The sequence below is a fragment of the Egretta garzetta genome, unplaced genomic scaffold (genome assembly GCF_000687185.1).
Source record: "Egretta garzetta isolate BGI_Z169 unplaced genomic scaffold, ASM68718v1 scaffold524, whole genome shotgun sequence".
NCBI lineage: Eukaryota > Metazoa > Chordata > Aves > Pelecaniformes > Ardeidae > Egretta > Egretta garzetta.
The window spans coordinates 793,592-810,002 of NW_009259336.1; the positions used below are offsets into that span (position 1 = coordinate 793,592).

At 38.1% G+C, this 16,411-nt stretch overlaps 1 protein-coding gene across 1 annotated transcript in view; it reads left to right on the forward strand.

Annotated features, from left to right (window-relative positions):
• Positions 1-152: 152 nt before the first annotated feature.
• Positions 153-16,411, forward strand: part of PIBF1 (progesterone immunomodulatory binding factor 1) — a 117,174-nt gene continuing 100,915 nt past the window's right edge. The window contains exons 1-5 of the mRNA XM_009636810.2: positions 153-208; positions 653-965; positions 1,758-1,858; positions 3,665-3,863; positions 10,561-10,680. Of these exons, the coding sequence (XP_009635105.1) occupies positions 714-965; positions 1,758-1,858; positions 3,665-3,863; positions 10,561-10,680 (672 nt within the window). The 5' untranslated portion in view covers positions 153-208; positions 653-713. The remainder of the gene's footprint in view (positions 209-652; positions 966-1,757; positions 1,859-3,664; positions 3,864-10,560; positions 10,681-16,411) is intronic.

Consider the following 16,411-nt stretch of genomic DNA (forward strand, 5'->3'; position numbering starts at 1 on the left):
TCAGCCCCGGCGGGCTCCGCGCCCCTCTCTGCAGGGCAGGCCCTGGCCCGGGGATCCGTGCGCGGCATCTTCCCTTCTCTGTAGGGCTTTGAACGGCTTGCGCCGGGGCACCGCTTTAAAAAACAGCTGCGGTGTACGCCAAGTGGCTGTGGAAGTATGCGAGAGCGTTAGGTAGCTCGCTTTTGGGAAGTCCTAGCAAATTAGCCTGGTGAGAGCAATGGAGCTACTACTTCTCTAAAGAAGGCAAGGGTGGCCATGGAAGTATTCCTTGACCGTGTTCTCTGTCTCCTCTTGTTATGCCCCTTACTGGATGTTCGCTGACGTTGTACGCCTTCTGGGTCTCGGGAGTTTTCGGTGCATGCTCCTCTGACAGAATGGCAGGTGTACATGGTGATTTAGCTGTAATGTCTTACTAGTCAGCGTGATTCACGCCAGTATTTAGTTTATTGCAATCAAAGCCCGTGTTAATAATTATTTAGGTAGAGAGTTTTCAGGCAACTGCCCTCTTCACAGCTTCTGAAAATGCTTTTCTTGCATGAACAAAAAAGTAGATTTACGTGATGCTGAGAAGCATTGCTTAGTGGTCTTGTGTAACTGCTTTACTTTTCATAATGATATAATGCCTTTTACGTAATTGTTTGGATTCTTGCAGCTGATTCTTCAGGGAGCTCATCTCAAAGTACAACTTAAGCTTTGCAAATAGTGGAATAAAAATGTCACATAAAAGCTCTAAGGAGATGAGGAAAGTAAACATTTCTAGCTCCTTGGAGTCTGAAGATATTAGCTTAGAAACCACAATACCAACTGATGATGTGTCCTCCTCTGAAGAGAGAGAAGGTACTGTTAAAATCACTAAGCAGCTGATTGAACGGAAGGAGTTGCTCCATAATCTTCAGTTGCTTAAAATAGAATTGTCTCAGAAAAACTTGATGATTGACAACTTGAAAGTAGAATATTTGACCAAGGTAAGAAATGTTGCTTCTTTTGTTGTACAATCTTTTCTTGTTTCTGGTGCTTTTAGAGTATGGTAGAAACTTCCTGCTTAGCTTTTTTTAATAATAAAAGGAGGAAACAAAGATAGGTGAAACTTAGCTGATTTGTCTAAGGCGTAATACCTGTAAATGGATGCGCAGGATTAAATTAGTTTTTCCTTTTCTAAAAACAAAGGGAAAAGACCTGTATTCTTTTAGAAACATGAATAATTTTGTCACTGGTGTAAGCGACTTCATAGAGCTTTTACCCTGAACTTGTGGAATACTAGAAAAAGTCATCCGAATGCTATTCAATAATCTATTAATGAAGATGTGGCTAGAGTATACCAGTATGCTAATAGTAGGAGATTTTGTCCTGTATGGTTTCTGCTAAGATGCATGAAATTAGGAAAGGTGCAAAAGCTTTGCCACGTTTGTGAGCAGTCAGTGTTTGCAACCTACGGTATACTAACGGTGGCTTTCACTGGCTTGCTGCTCTGAGTTTAAACCTAGTTTGAAATCAGCTGAACAAGTAGCTATTTGGCTGAAAAAGATAAATTGTAGAACTAAGTCTCTCATATTTTTAGCTTGTTAGGGCAAAACCCACGTTGTGTTTTATGAATACTTGGCATATTTAGAGGTCTTGTTAGATAGGAATTACTGTACTTCCCAGCACTTTGGGCTCTCTACTTTTTTCTTTCAAGTTGTTCTTTTTGTCAAATAAGTTTTAAAAATTCCCAAGATAACTCGTTTTCTTAATTTTATATTTATATTCTTTATATTTAGATTGAAGAGCTAGAAGAGAAGCTTAATGATGCAATCCATCAAAAGCAGCTGTTGTCTTTACGACTGGATAGCCAGCTGGCATTACAGCAAGAAGATGCTAGGTATGATGGAATTACAACGAAAAAACTTCAGCTTTAATAACTTATTAATATGAATTCAAATTAATCCATGGTCAGTTAATGGAAAGTGATGATTATGAATTGTAGGAATAGGATTTCTTTTGCAGATTATATTAGTGTTTCCATTCTAAAAATGGAATTTACATATTTAATTTACTTATAAGAAAATTTGAATTCAGCTCTCACTGGCTGAAATTTGTGGGTTTGGTTTTATTGTTACCTGGATTCAAAGTTTAATAGAAACTTGGAGTAAGAACATTCTTAAAATCAGTAAAGAGCAAAAGGAATAGGTAGAGGGGGCAGACTTCCCATCAATTTAAACCAAATTTTAGTAACTCTCCAGCTTGGATGACTTGGGAAAGGTAAGGGGATAGTGTTCAGCGCTTCCAGTTAGGATGCTTATTGATCAGATGCTTTCAATTAATGAGAAACTTACTTTTCTCCTTGCTTTTCTGAAACATTTTGGGTCAATCCATAGCTGAAAATAGACTGGCTAGCAGGCTTCTCCAAATTACTTTGTCAATTAAATGTTTTAACACCTGTAATAGGGCTGCGAAGGAAGAGCATTACTTAATATCCTCCTGTTACAATAGAGGATGCACCAGTTTACAGGATGTGCCTATTTTGAAGTCATATTCTGTAGTAATCCTGGAACAGATTTAGGGATGTGAAGCCAGACCTGAGATTAGTTACAGTAAAGTCTTTCAACTAAGAGCAGCTGACTGTCAGAAAAATGTCATTCTGTATGCTTATTTGCACCAGAGCGGAATATTCCAATGTTGGCCATACTTGAATTATCTGAGAAGCGTTCAGTAAAAAAGTACTGATGTGCAAATTGTTATTAATAGGCATAAAAAAGTTGAACTACGTTCCTTTCTCCAGTCTTTTCATTAGTTTTTCTGTCTGTTATCTCACTTTTCATCCCCGTTTAACAGAATCGTATGTACACTAGGTGCGGAATATGTCTTTGACTGCTTTGCTGACCTGGGATTTTCTTTTGGCTTTTTGAAACAAGTGGGGCACACATCGCCTTGTAGTACTAGCTAGTAGTTTTAATGTTTTTTAAATAATGTAGGAATTATTGCACTTTGATGTAATTTTAACATGTTTTCAAGAGTTACAGCTCAAACCTCAAAAAAAGTAGGTCAGGTACCTTTGATTTAAATAAAATAAACACTTTGAAACATCTCTAAGTGACCTCCAGCTTCTCTTGCTGTATAATACCTTGTCACTGGTGATAATAGTAATTGCAGTGTTTTAAGGCTGGAAGTAAGGTTGCTTGTTTAAGTGTATTGGTGTTTGTGTTTTTAAAAAAGAACTGCAACTTTGTATGTTACACTGGGTAGAAGATGAAGGGTTGTGTGTGGAATAGGCCGTAAGCATGCATATGCTGAAACTTGGCAAGACACAGATTGAAGTTACTATTGTCTCATTTGGTGATTTGCTAGTTCCTTGGGTTTTGTGTGAAAATACATTCTGCTTTTTCATGGTTTTAATCTTGGTGAATTAAAACTAATCTATAAATTCAAGTCAGCATATTTGGAGATTAACTGACACTTCTCAGATTCAGCTTTTTATTGTCAATGACTATGAAGTTCCCAGTTTTTCTGCACACCGTGTCTTGTGTAACCATGGTGGTGTACGCTCTTGTGCTAATTACCTAGTCTGTCTGTAAATTTTCCCCTCTACAAAATGAGCGTAACTTGCTCCCTTGCCAGGGTATTGTGAAGATTTGACACTTGTGTTACTCACTACTTAATGTCTTCTATTTGCAAATCAATCTTGAAGAAAACATCAGGCTCTAATGAAACAAGAAATGGAAACTATTCTATTGAGACAGAAGCAACTGGAGGAAACGAATCATCAATTAAGGGAGAGGGCTGGAGATATCCGTCGCAGCTTGAGAGACTTGGAATTGACAGATGAGTGCTATGAGAAGCTAAAGTCTCTTCCTGAAGACCAGCTTTCTATCCCTGAATATGTTTCTGTGAGTATTGTGTTTTGTCTCAGTTTAAAATACAGCTCTGTCCTGGGTCTGGCTGGCATGGAATTAACTTCCTTCATAGCACCCTGAATCTTTTTACGTTTTGGATTTGTGGCTAAATCAGTGTTGGTAACACACCAGTGTTTTGGCTGTTGCTGGACAGTGCCTGCACAGCATCAAGGCTTTCTCTTTTTTGCACTCTGCCTCCCCCTGTCTCCCACGAGCAGGCTAGGAGTGGTTGCGAGATTGAGAGGACACAGCTGGACAGCTGACCCAAATTGGCCAAAGGAATATTCCATACCATCTAATGTCATGCTCGACAATATAAACTGGAGGTAGAGGAAGAAAGAGGAGGTGGGGGGTGGCTTCCAAGGTGGTTATTGCTCAGAGCCTGGTTGGGCATCGGTCCGCTTGTGGGATGCGAGGAGTGATTCTCTTTGCATGTCCTTTTTAAGAATTACTTATTTTTAAATTAATCTCTCTCTTCCCTCACTAACTAAGCTTGAGAAAACTCAACACCTGAGTTTACTTGCTTTTGTTCTTCCCACTCGCTTCTGTCCTGCTCCCACTGGAGGCAGCAAGTGAGTGAGCAGCCAGGGTCAACCCACCACAAGCTGTACATTGCTTTTATTTAGAATTAAAGGAATGTGCATATAGAAGCCAGTCTATGCTCCTTAGAGTTCTTATTCTTCCCCGGTTAGAAATGAAAGACCTTCAGAGGCAGATGTACTTCTGGATCAGTCCATTTTGTCTGGATTCCAGTAAAGAGAACCTTTTAATCCCAGACTGCGGTGTCGTAAAAAGAGATACATTTTAAGAGGGTGAAGCGAACGAAGTGTTACAATTAAATGGTGGGCACACAGTGATGATACAAAATACAGCAGGCTCAATACAGAAATTTGAAACTCTGCTTGCCAGAACCGCAAGTTGAGATGGCTCTTGCAAATGTCCCTTATGCTTCCCTCATGCTTTCCATCTGCCCCTTTCCTATCTGACTAAAGATAAGAGTCTACTTTAAAGTATACCTTCAGACTCATTTTCTTGATTTAAGAAGTTTGTTAATTATGGCTTATGGGTAGGTGGAGGGACAGGGGGCTACTCTGCTTGCAGTAAAAAGACAATGCCTTCACAGTCTGTGGGACATGTCCAGAGCATCCTGGCTCACTTGTAGGAATGAAGAGGATTTAGACACGTAAACCTTAATTCACCAAAGTATTAGCATTTTACTTCTCTATAGAGCTAGTTATTAAGGAAGCTGTAAATAATACAATGTTAAAAAATTCAGTGCATTTGTTGAAGTGTAAATGCTGCGTGAATGAGTTCTCTTGCTGGGTGAAAGTTGTGGTATACTATGCTCTAGGTATGTGCAGAGAAGTAAAACTTGTCATCCTTACCTAAAGGATGTTCGTTGAATAGTTTGGATTGGAAGTGACCTTTAAAGATCATCTAGTACAACCCCCCTGCAGTGCGTGGGGACATCTTCAACTAGATCAGGTTGCTCAGAGTCCAGTCCAACCTCACCTTGAATGTTTCCAGGGATGGGGCATCTACCACCTTTCTGGGCAACCTCTTTCAGTTTTTCACCATCCTCATTGTAAAAAATTTCTTCCTTATATCTAGTCTGAATCTACTTTCTTTACTTTAAAACCATTACCCCTTGTCCTATCGCAACAGGCCCTGCTAAAAAGATTGTCCCCATATTTCTTATAGTCCCCCATTAAGTATTGAAAGGCTGCAATGAGGTCTCCCCACAGCCTTCTCTCCTCCAGGCTGAAGAACCCCAGCTCTCTCAGCCTGTCCCCATAGGAGAGGTGCTCCAGCCCTCTGATCGTTTTTATGGCCCTCCTGGACCTGTTCTAGCAGGTCCATGTCATCCCTGTGCTGAGGGCTCCAGAGCTGGACTCAGTACTGCAGGTGGGGCCTCACCAGAGTAGAGGGGCAGAATCCCCTCCCTATGCCTGCTGGCCACTCTGCTTTTGATGCACCCCAGGATACAGTTGGCCATCTGGGCTGCAAGTGCACATTACTGGCTCATTTCCAGCTTTTCATCCACCGGTACCCCCTCAAGTCCTTCTCAGAGCTGCTCTCAATCCTTTCACCCCCCAGCTTGTATTGGGGGGTTGCCCTGACCCAGGTGCAGGACCTTACACTTGGTCATGTTGAATCTCATGAGGGTCACATGAGCCCACCTCTCCAGCTTGTACATGTGCCTCTGGATAGCATCCCTTACCTCAAGCGTTATCAAACACACCGCTTAGCTTGGTGTCATCTGCAGACTTGCTGAGGGTGCACTCAGTCCCACTGTTGTATGTCGTTGATGACTATATGAAACATTTCTTGGGAACATCTTTTCAAAAATTCTAAAACTTGGACTTTGAAAGTACTACAAAAGTTTTAAGGCTCTGAGTGATAAACAAGAACGCTTAGCTTGGGGCCTATTGGGTTATTACCCCCTCACTGTCTACTGTACCCACTGCCCTCAATAGAATTACTTTAAGTGAGGCTGTCACAGCACAATTAAGAGTGCTTAGGTTGTATTTGTGAGTAGAAACAGGCTCTAAAAAAGATGTGAAGCGGGAGAGGTGAGTAACAACCACCTTGACCCCTAATCTACCTTTCATTTCCTCCTGTGTTCAACTAGTAAATGCTACTTTTGTCTGGGACTCAAATTCCACTGCTTGTGTGTTCAGTGAAACCCCTTTCCTCTTTACGCACGTCACTTTTTTTCTTTTGAAGAAATCCTTTTCCTGGCCTTTTTTTTTTTTTTTTTCTGGAGTAGGCATTCTAAAGATATACTGTAGTTAAGATGCAGTTTTCTGCTTCTCCTGTCTTCTTCTGGTAACAGCATCAGTGCAAATCTGAGGGTATCAGTTAAGCTCAGGGATTGTTTACCATTACTTTGAGTTATTCAGCTGGTACAGATACTGGGAGGCTACAGAACTGTTTTGCATATCCTGTCTATGCATCCATTTGGCTTCTGAAGGTTAGGAAAAGGATGTCAAAGGGGAAAAGTTATTTTTCTGATGCTGTTTTCTGCTTTGCTTACCTCAGGAGGAATTGGGCATTTCTCAGGCAGATAAAATCTCTGGCTCCAGATATATATGCAGATTAATAGTATAGTCTGCTGATATTGGGGTAAAATTCTCCTTGGCAAGAAAGAGTTCTGCTTAGAGAAAATTTGAGTGAGAAATTTCCAGACTCTCTTTTTTTCTATTTATCAGTTATAAAATAACTGCTGTACACTTCTGCAGGATAGAAGTAAATGTATATATAATGCTTACACTTTATTTGAAACCTGGTATACTGGACAAGCAGTAGGAAGTGCTTAAATACAGATTTTCTATATGGAGATATTGTAAGTTTAAAATACTAGAATTAAACCAAGTGTGAGATGTTTTTCACGGTTCTTCCACAAAGGGGTGCAATAGTGACACGTTAGAGCAAAGACTAAGCAATGTTTAATGATGATGACAAATGAAAAACGGTGGTTTAAACATCTTTCTCTGAAAATTACACTTTTTTGTATTGAACTTTTATGTAAAATAATTTAGGTTTTTTTTTGGTTTTTTTTTTTTTTTTTAAAAACAGTATATGCAAAACTTTAAAGCACTTCAGGTCATTGAACTGGTGCTTGGCAGCTGAATAATTTGTTCGGTAAAGTGAACCTCTTGTGTACCCACCTCTAAAAATTTTTCACCAAGTTGTTGAAAAATGGTATCTGTGAATTCTGTTTGACCCGGTTTTAATCACAATGTCTTTCAGTTGCATCATTTTGCTAACTACAGCTCAGTTGCTCTTTTTTTAAGAAGGCAGTTAACTGATTCAGCTACTTTCGCGTAACTTCATTTACCAGAAGCCAACTTTCTCTTCCTCTGCACCCACCTATTTTTAGCTTAACTCTAGTTTTCCATAAAAAAGTGGTGGGCACATGCTAAGAGTTTTTTTCAAAAATTACCTGGAAAGTTTTTCTTATGGAACATCTATATAAATTTGTAATTTAAGATATACAATTGTTTCTGAAATCCTGTTACAGTAATTTTAGTTTCTGCTATATCAACTTGGCAAGAGGCAATGTGTGTTTTGACTGCTGAGTTACATGAATATTTATTGGCCATCGAGCAAGGTAAATAATGATAACAGTTGAACTTCTGCTACAACCTTCCCCTCACCTGCTGCACGCATTTGCGTTTTCTTACTGCCATTGATCTTTTGGGAGACTGTGCAGATATGTTTATCCTTGATACCTGTATCCTGTGTCATCTTGATTTGATACTGGATAATCTGTTTTAGGGTTGCTGTGGTTTGGTAGGTAAACGTGGCATGATGGTGTAAGTTAGGTTTCCTAGGGAAATCACAATAAAAATAGAAGAACTTAAGGGAAAAGCTCAGTGTGTTTGTTTGTTTTTTTTTTAAAAAAATGCACACTGCTTTAAATGGCTACCAATTAATGACTATCAAGGTTATTTTTAAGAAAAAAAAATAAAAATTTTGCAATCACTTTTTTTGGGGGAAAGAGAGGGATTTGCTCGGTTTCAGATGTAATCAGACAAGTTCTGAAAGAATCCAGATACATGAAAGCTGTAGGGAGCAGAAGCTGTAGTTAAGAGACTAAAATTGTACTTACTTCTTTGCATGGGCATTTCTAAAGTTGGTTGTTTTTTTTTCATAAGGAAGTAGTTGCCTATTGTAGTTCAGAGGTCAGAAAAAAACCCCACAAAACTAACTTAACTGTTTGATTTCATGCAAACCTATTAGAAGCAATAGGATTTCACGGGTGGACGTGGAAAAACTTCCTAAATATTGAAGGAATAGAATTCTGCAAGAATAAAGTAGTGATGAAACACTAAGCAATAATATGCAGTTGGTTCAATTCTCAGAACAAAGACAATTACAGTTTTACTGTAGCATCTGATGGTTGAATTTGTCATTTGGAATTTTCGGAATGTGAACAAAAAAGCATCATGCCTTATTTTGGTTTTAATTGAATTGTAGTTTTAAAAAAAAAATCTCATCCTCCATTTTGTTCACTTTGTGGGTAAAATTAGACACAGTGCATTGAGTATACCTTGTTACCATCTTTAAAAAAAATAAAGTGAAAGCTTGCATTTTTATGCAATAAAAATGAATTTAAATAGGACATGCTATAAATTTAAACTTATGTTTGTTTGCATCTAAAGGTAAGGATGAACAGTGGAGCTCTTCTTGAGTAAACCAAACTCAAACAACTGCAACTCTCAACATACACAGCATTTGGAAAAACTTGAAAACAAACCCACCGTTTTTTAGAAAATTTCACTTTTCTGCCTTACTACTAATTTTCCAGTCATGTTTCACACTTGCTTTATTGTATAAAGCAAGATATACCTATGTTTACATCGCAACTTTCCATGGCTTCTGTGCTTTTTTTAGAATTGTATGCTGTCAATTATATGGAGTATAGCTGGAACTTTTCTTTGTCTACTGCTGTTCACAGGTAGCAAAACAGAGACCTGCCTGCCTTCTGCATGGAAGTGTAGTACAGCTTGCTCTTGGATGCTTACTTTATCTGTGCTGTCTTGCTTGTATTTCTTCTTTAATCATATATCAAAGCATTAATGACAGGGGGTGTGGAGTAGCTTTTACATTAAAATAGTGCTTAATTATCTAATTTTTTTCATCCCCCAAACCAAACATTTTAAGGTATCTAGTTAATTTAGGAGTAATAACCTCTGTGTACGTGTGTGGGGGTGTATATCAAAAAAGTTCTTTCTTCTTTGTTTTGTCCCTTTTTGCTTTTTACTACTGACTTTGTGATTTTACTACTGTGTTTTCCACTGTTTTTTACTGTTCACTGGAAATGTTCTGGAAAAGTTTTATGGATCTGAGACTTACTTGTCTGAGACTATGCCTATGCCTGGAGTGGGGGAAGAGAGAGGAGTATGTGTTACAGCTGTGGGGGGTTTTTTTGTTTGTTTGGGTTTTTTTTAAATCCTTTTACAATGCTTTTTTTCAGTGTTAATTTAGCAGAGTCAAGTCTTTCAGAGGCTTAGTTGCATGATGCCGCTGAACCCCTATAGCAACATGTTACTGCTGAAAGTGTGTGGGGGGTGTGTGTGTCATGGTTCTGCCCACTTACGTGCTGTTCCCACTTCCTGTGCTTGCTCTTGCATTTTTCTTGCTGCAGATTCAGCACACTGAACTGGCAGAAAACAAAACTAATCTCTCTCAGTTTCTACACACGCCATAAAAATTTATATTGGCTTGGGGGAAATTAGCAAGTTAAGTTTGTTTATTGCTAAATAGGCTTTTTTCTTTTTTCTTTTTACACTGTTAATCAGATAGGCTCTAGAGTTGGCAACAAGTAGGAGGGTGGGACCATGTGGTCCATTAGCAGCTCTATTTTTTAATCGGGCAGCCTGACTGGAAGCTGCCTTGGTTGAACAGAAATGTGTATCTTTACCTTTATTCCTCTTTTTTATTCAGTGCCAAACACAAACTGATTGTTTCTTAGCTGCTGCTGTCAAAAGCTAAAAAAGCTGCTGTCTTTGCTTTAACATTTTGCTACACATACACACTTGTCCCCAACCAGTTCCTGGTATTCACTAAAGATCATTTGATGAACTATTGCCATAAAATGTTGAGCTGATTTGGTTTTGGGATTGTAGTCTTGTGATTGCAACTTTGCTAGTCTCAATTTTGAATATATACCTTGTTCTTCTAGATCCGATTCTATGAAGTCGTCCATTCCTTAAGAAAAGAGCTAAGTGATCTACAGCTGAAAAAGGAGACCCTAACAGAAGAACTAAGTGGATACAAATCCCAACTGAAGTGTCTGACAGAGGTCTGTGCACCTTAATGATCTCAATTAAGAAACTGTGTAAATACATATATTGCAAAAAACTGTTTCTCCAAATCATACATGTGTAAGATATAAAAGTTTTTTTGCTGTACAAAAATTAATGGGGGGAGGAGGGGACAGGGAAGAAGAGGGGAAACGTGCTCTATACATCCTTACATAACAGCTAATTTTACGTTATGGTCACTCTGCAAGAATTGCTCATGAGACTGTTCAGGATAGACTCGTACCAGCTATGTTGTGCTTTCTGAGGGCAAGGTTCAAGGCAGGGACAGTGAGACAGGAGTTCTGTCTAGCAGTAGTTGAAGGCATAATGATGATTCAGTGTGTAGTTTTTGAGATGGTGATGTCTTTGCTTCGCTTTTTGTTTTAATGATATAAAAGTGTATTTTTTTTAATAATTCATTGGAGTTGCATCTTCTCTGTTATGTTTTTCAACTTTTAGATTTTGATTTTCTTACTTATTTCTCTGCTGAAGAAAAAGATAATTTGATTTCAGGTAAGGTATAAACACCAGAAGTAGAGAAACAGGTTATCTAAATATATTCAGTTTTTCATTTCAAAGAGTAAAAGAGTTGAAACAGTATAAGGAGAATGTTTGGGTTTTTAAGGTATTTATGAATATTTATAGTATTCTTAGTGTATATATACACCTAGGATGGTTTGTATTTTAGCTTAATTCTGCATAAACCAGGAGCTGTGATAAGACAGTTTCAGCTACCCAAAGTATACTTATCCAAGTCATGGCTAGCAGGGACTTAAATGCCACTGTCATTTTACTACTACTGAAATTACTCTTTAGTTACCACTTTTTTTTTTTTCCTCAAAATTTACTTATGGAATAATCAAGTGTACAGAGATATTAATTATACAGGATTATCTTGTGAAATTCATATTATTTTCACGTATCTTTGATTGAATTAGAAAAAGAAATGCACAAATTTTATTGATTAATGTGCTTCAGCATTATTTTGTGTCATCATCTCTGATAATTGAGATTAAATTAATCCTGTTAACTTTGATTTACATGAGCATTTTCCTTCATTGTACATTCCATATGCTCTGATTTAATAATACTCTACAGGAAGATTTCTTCCTTCTGAGATTTGACTGACATCTGTGGTAATTTTTGCTGCAGCAATTTAACGGGATAGTAGACAACAGTAATTAAAGTTGTTCTAGAAACAATTTTCTTGGTACATTGACCTTTCTTTAATATAGAAACTTCTAATTTTGTTCTTTTTATACCACATGGTGGCAGTATCCACCTTTGCCACCAACTTATTTTTCAAAGTTTGAAGTTCATGGTGCTTTTCTTTTGATGCTGATGAGAAAGCCATAGAATGTTGCCTGTGTTGAATTGAGGTGGTTCTTTGAATGGTTATACCTTGTTTGCATAAGCATGCTTTAAATGAGAGATAATTAGCGAGAGTGAATACCTAATTTAAAAAAAAAGTCGGGGAAGAGATCCAGATGTTGAAATGTCACAAGAAAAGAAAGGCTTACAGCAGTTAATAAAAATTATTCTTTAGGATTCTCAGGTTTCAGATAAGATTGCTTATTATAGTTCTTCCATATGTACAAAAAAAAAACCCCAAACCCCAGTCTTCACCTTATCTGTTATGCATAGAGATGACATGTTTTGGATATTTAATGAAATGTGACCTGATAGGAGGTATTTTATTTACGGAGAGATTTAAGAGTCTCTGTCATTTGCGTCTGGCTAGTTCAGATTTGACCTAGTGACTTGATGAGTGTCACTGTAACAAGGTACCTCAGGCTGTTTCAGGTAATAAGGTAAGAGGAGCATCATCAGTACATGGGGGTACTTTAGAATCTCTTATGTACTTGGTACACTAAAGCTAATGTACCTAAGCATCTCTTGCAGTTTACAAAGAAGTGGTTTCAAGGTGTACTATTGGGGTAACTTATTTATTTGAGCTCCTTCGATAAGGTCAAGTTTTATTGCAAGGAAATTTGTCAATAGGAAGTAAAGCAGAGTTTCATTCAGAGTCTTTCTTAAGCTCTTATACTGTTCTTTTAGTGTTTTTGTGGTATTCCAATCATTCTTTATTTCCAGCTACATGAAAAATAGTTGCTGAAGTTCCTTGCCTGTTACTAAATAACTTATACTCTTCAAATCCTTACTCTGGTTCCTATCCAATATTCCTTCATTTTTAAGTTTTCTCCAACAGTTGCAATATTTCTGTTCTCTACACAGTTGATCAATGAAGTGTCTGTTCTGGGTTTAAAACTTCTTTAAGAAAGTACTAATGCAAACTTTTGAAATACAGTCATCACTGAAGTTAAGACAATTGTTTTTTCCTACATGCTGCCACATTTTACTTTTTTGTTGGGGGAGGGAGGGAATCCCACCAAACAAAAGCCAAACAAAACTCATTGTTTGCCCAACAGATCCAGCCTGGCACAAAAGTGAGTGCAGTGGCCTGGTATTACGGCCTCTCAGCCCACTGAGTTTATAAGCCTCCAGCTGTAACGGCTAGGATGCTTGGTTCTTCAAAAATAGAATTGTCATTGTAGCCTTGTAGAAACTATTTTTCTAAGACTTGACAAATCCACGTGTTCTTTACCTCTAGGCAATTCATTAATTCATTTGTATTAGAAAAATTATTAGTGACTTCAGGGCATAAAAGACCTTTTAAAGTCCTGTCACACCTGTGTTTGTACTCTAGGGATACAAAAATATATTTTGTTTGTTCATAAGGGGCAGAAGGTCCTAAGTGCGTGTAAGCCTCTGTTAGCACTAATTTAATTCTTAGTATGCTGAGGAGTAAGACCACTAAAACTCTACAACTTTGTAACAAAGTTCTCTTGTTGATTGCCTGCTGCTCCGAGTTAGAGCTTAATCAAAGCCTGCTGAATCTGTGAAACAGATCCAGGGTGGGGAGCTGCTTCTGACAACTGGTAGCAAAGAACAGTGTGTGAAGACTGAAGTCTGATTTCTAGCACTGGAACATAATCTGACAAACACAGCTCGTGTCAAAAGATCTTTGTCACTACTTTCTGTTTTAAAAGTGGTCAATATAAGTGGTTCTGCAGTGCTACCACTAAGTTGGTGGCTCTCTGTATGCAGTTGTTGTACCTGTGATTCAGACCAATGTGATTCTTCTGATTCTAGGTGCAGCAGCAACAGACTGTGGCGAGGCAGTGGAACTGGTAAAAGTGATGTTCTTGTATTTCAGCACTGACTGATCTGTTACCAAATGTATAGTACAAACTCCTCTCAGTCCTTCTTTTACAGTGCTCAGTACTTCAAGTACAAATAATGTTGCCACCCCCACCTTTGGAGGTACAGATAGAGAAGAAAGTCCAGGCATTTCCCAGAAACAAAACCAGCTTCTGATGTGTGTATTCCCATGCTGAACATCAGTCTACTGTTTTCAGTTGTTTGCTTCCTAAGTAGTTAGAACCTTCCCTCAAACAGGTGTAATCTACTACTTGCGTGTTAAAAAGAAAGAGTCTGAGAAAAATAAAAGCAGAATTTCTGTACCTTTAGAAGATTAAGTATTGCTTTCTTCCTCTGGCTATTGAGTTCCTTGGCAATGTTTTCCTGGAATTTGGTCTTGATACAGTTTTATCAGGGCCTCCTTTCTTTAGTTATTTTTTTTCCGTAAAGTTGCCTTCAGGACTTGCAATCAAATTTATAGTATGACAGTCATTTAAAAGGTATGGTTAGCCTAAAGACAAAGCTGTATGTGTGTAGGACAAGGATCTTTTCTAAGACATCATCTCTGAATCCGGATTAGTAGCTGCCAGGTTTTGCTAGACAAACCTAACAGTTTTCCTTGTGATAATGTTTCCTACCTGGAGGAAAAGTGTTTCTGTAGTCTTCAGAATATAAACTATTGCACTCAAAGGATCAGTTGGCACTAGATGTATCTAATGTTGTAAAATTGAGGCTACGGCTGCCACTCCAGAAGGACTGCCTTCCCTAAGATTTATTCTGAAGTTTGCACATCTGTGATTAAAGACTGCACTCCAGAACCCTTCCCCAGCCCCCTGACACCAATTCTTTCAAGCAGTGCTTTGATTACTTCGTCTTCACATCTCTCTTTAGAAAGGACAGATGAGGCCTCAGTCGTAGGTGAGATACATGCCTTCTTTCCTTCATTATTGTTAATATTTATTTTGTTCAGGAAAAAAGCTGCAAAGAAAAATAGTCTATTGATAACTATTAGCTTGGGACAGCAGTTTAACATTTCCAAGACTCAAGAAAACGTATGTATCTATCAAAGTTCTCTTTTTGGTCCAATGTTTTCCTACCTCTTTTGATATATAGCTATGGCTTGTATAGACTGCTAGTTGTTGTTCAGAAGGACCAAATGGCTTAATTCTAGTCTCTAATGCAGTGATTTCAAGGATCTTCTTCACCTGAGAATATTTCACTGAAGACTCTTGTCGGCTCAGATCCACAGAGAAAGAGCTTTTTATTCCCCCCACTTTCTTTTGCAATAGAGGCACTTATGCCAAAGCTTTTCTTTCTTACCTTTCTTGCAGAGCTTCCCTATTTTGGATGTAGCCTTGCATTTTTGTTTATAATTTTTAGTGGCAGATAGTGCCTCATCTACAGTCCTTGGCAGGTTATCAATTTCATATCAGCATACTAGAAGAGATGTCTTATTTATCCAGTTATGTATAACTACTTCCTGACACTTGGGCAGTTGTATTCAAATAAATAATGTATTGACCGATAATTTTTTAGTGCATATTATGTAAACAGATTGAAGCAAAATGTCATCTTTACTAAGTAGCAGCACCTCATCCAAATAACTTGAGGGAATTGGTTTTCACATCACAATAGTATAGTAGCTTTACATTCGCATAGGGCCTTTAGGTACCTTAGGATATTAACAGGAAGTGCTGGCTGTGTAAGTGATCCTTAGAAGATGAAGTTCTTTTAAATAAGCTTTTTAAAAGCAGGATCACTTTCTTCCACAGGCTTATCTGTAGACAGTGTGAAGAAGTCATGCTACTTCTGCTTGATCGGCTGATTAACCTTTTCCCTGCATTTCTGTTGTTTATCTTCTTATCCCCAAAGGCTTTTTGAAAGATCAACTAATCCCTACCATGTATTATGTGTCACTAACTTTATCCAAAAAGTATGTCACCCAGTTTTTGTACTTGAAATGTCAATAGGTGTTCATTTCAGTGACTGCTACAAGGTGCTATTCATTCCGGATAGAGGATAACAGTGAAGCTTAATGTCATAAAACTGAGGTCTGTCATTAGATCTTTAGTTTCTCTACCAGTTTGAGTTTTGAATGGTGCTGATCAGGCAAGTTCAGAATCTTGCTTGAAACATCCATGTGTCAACAGTGTTTGTCAGCCAAATGGAAGTGCTTCTTGGTAGGGACTGTTTCACATGCTACATAGAAACCACCTGTACTGCTGTCTCTTGGACAGCTCTGTTAACAATTTCTTTAGGCAATCTTTGCCCACCCATTTTGCACAGGACAAGTTTGTTTTAACCACCTCATGTGTATGAGTTGCTACTCTCTGCAGTAGCAAAAATTAGTAAGAAGCTGAAGAGAAGATAGGTATTGTTGGCAGGATCATCATAATCGTGTTCCATGTGAGGAGGTACTGTTTGTCCTTTCAGGTTTGTCAACTTACTTAAGTTATTTTTATTTATTGGTGTTCTTTCCAGGACCTCATTCATATTCTTGAAAGTGCTCTCTATCTTGATCCTCTTAAA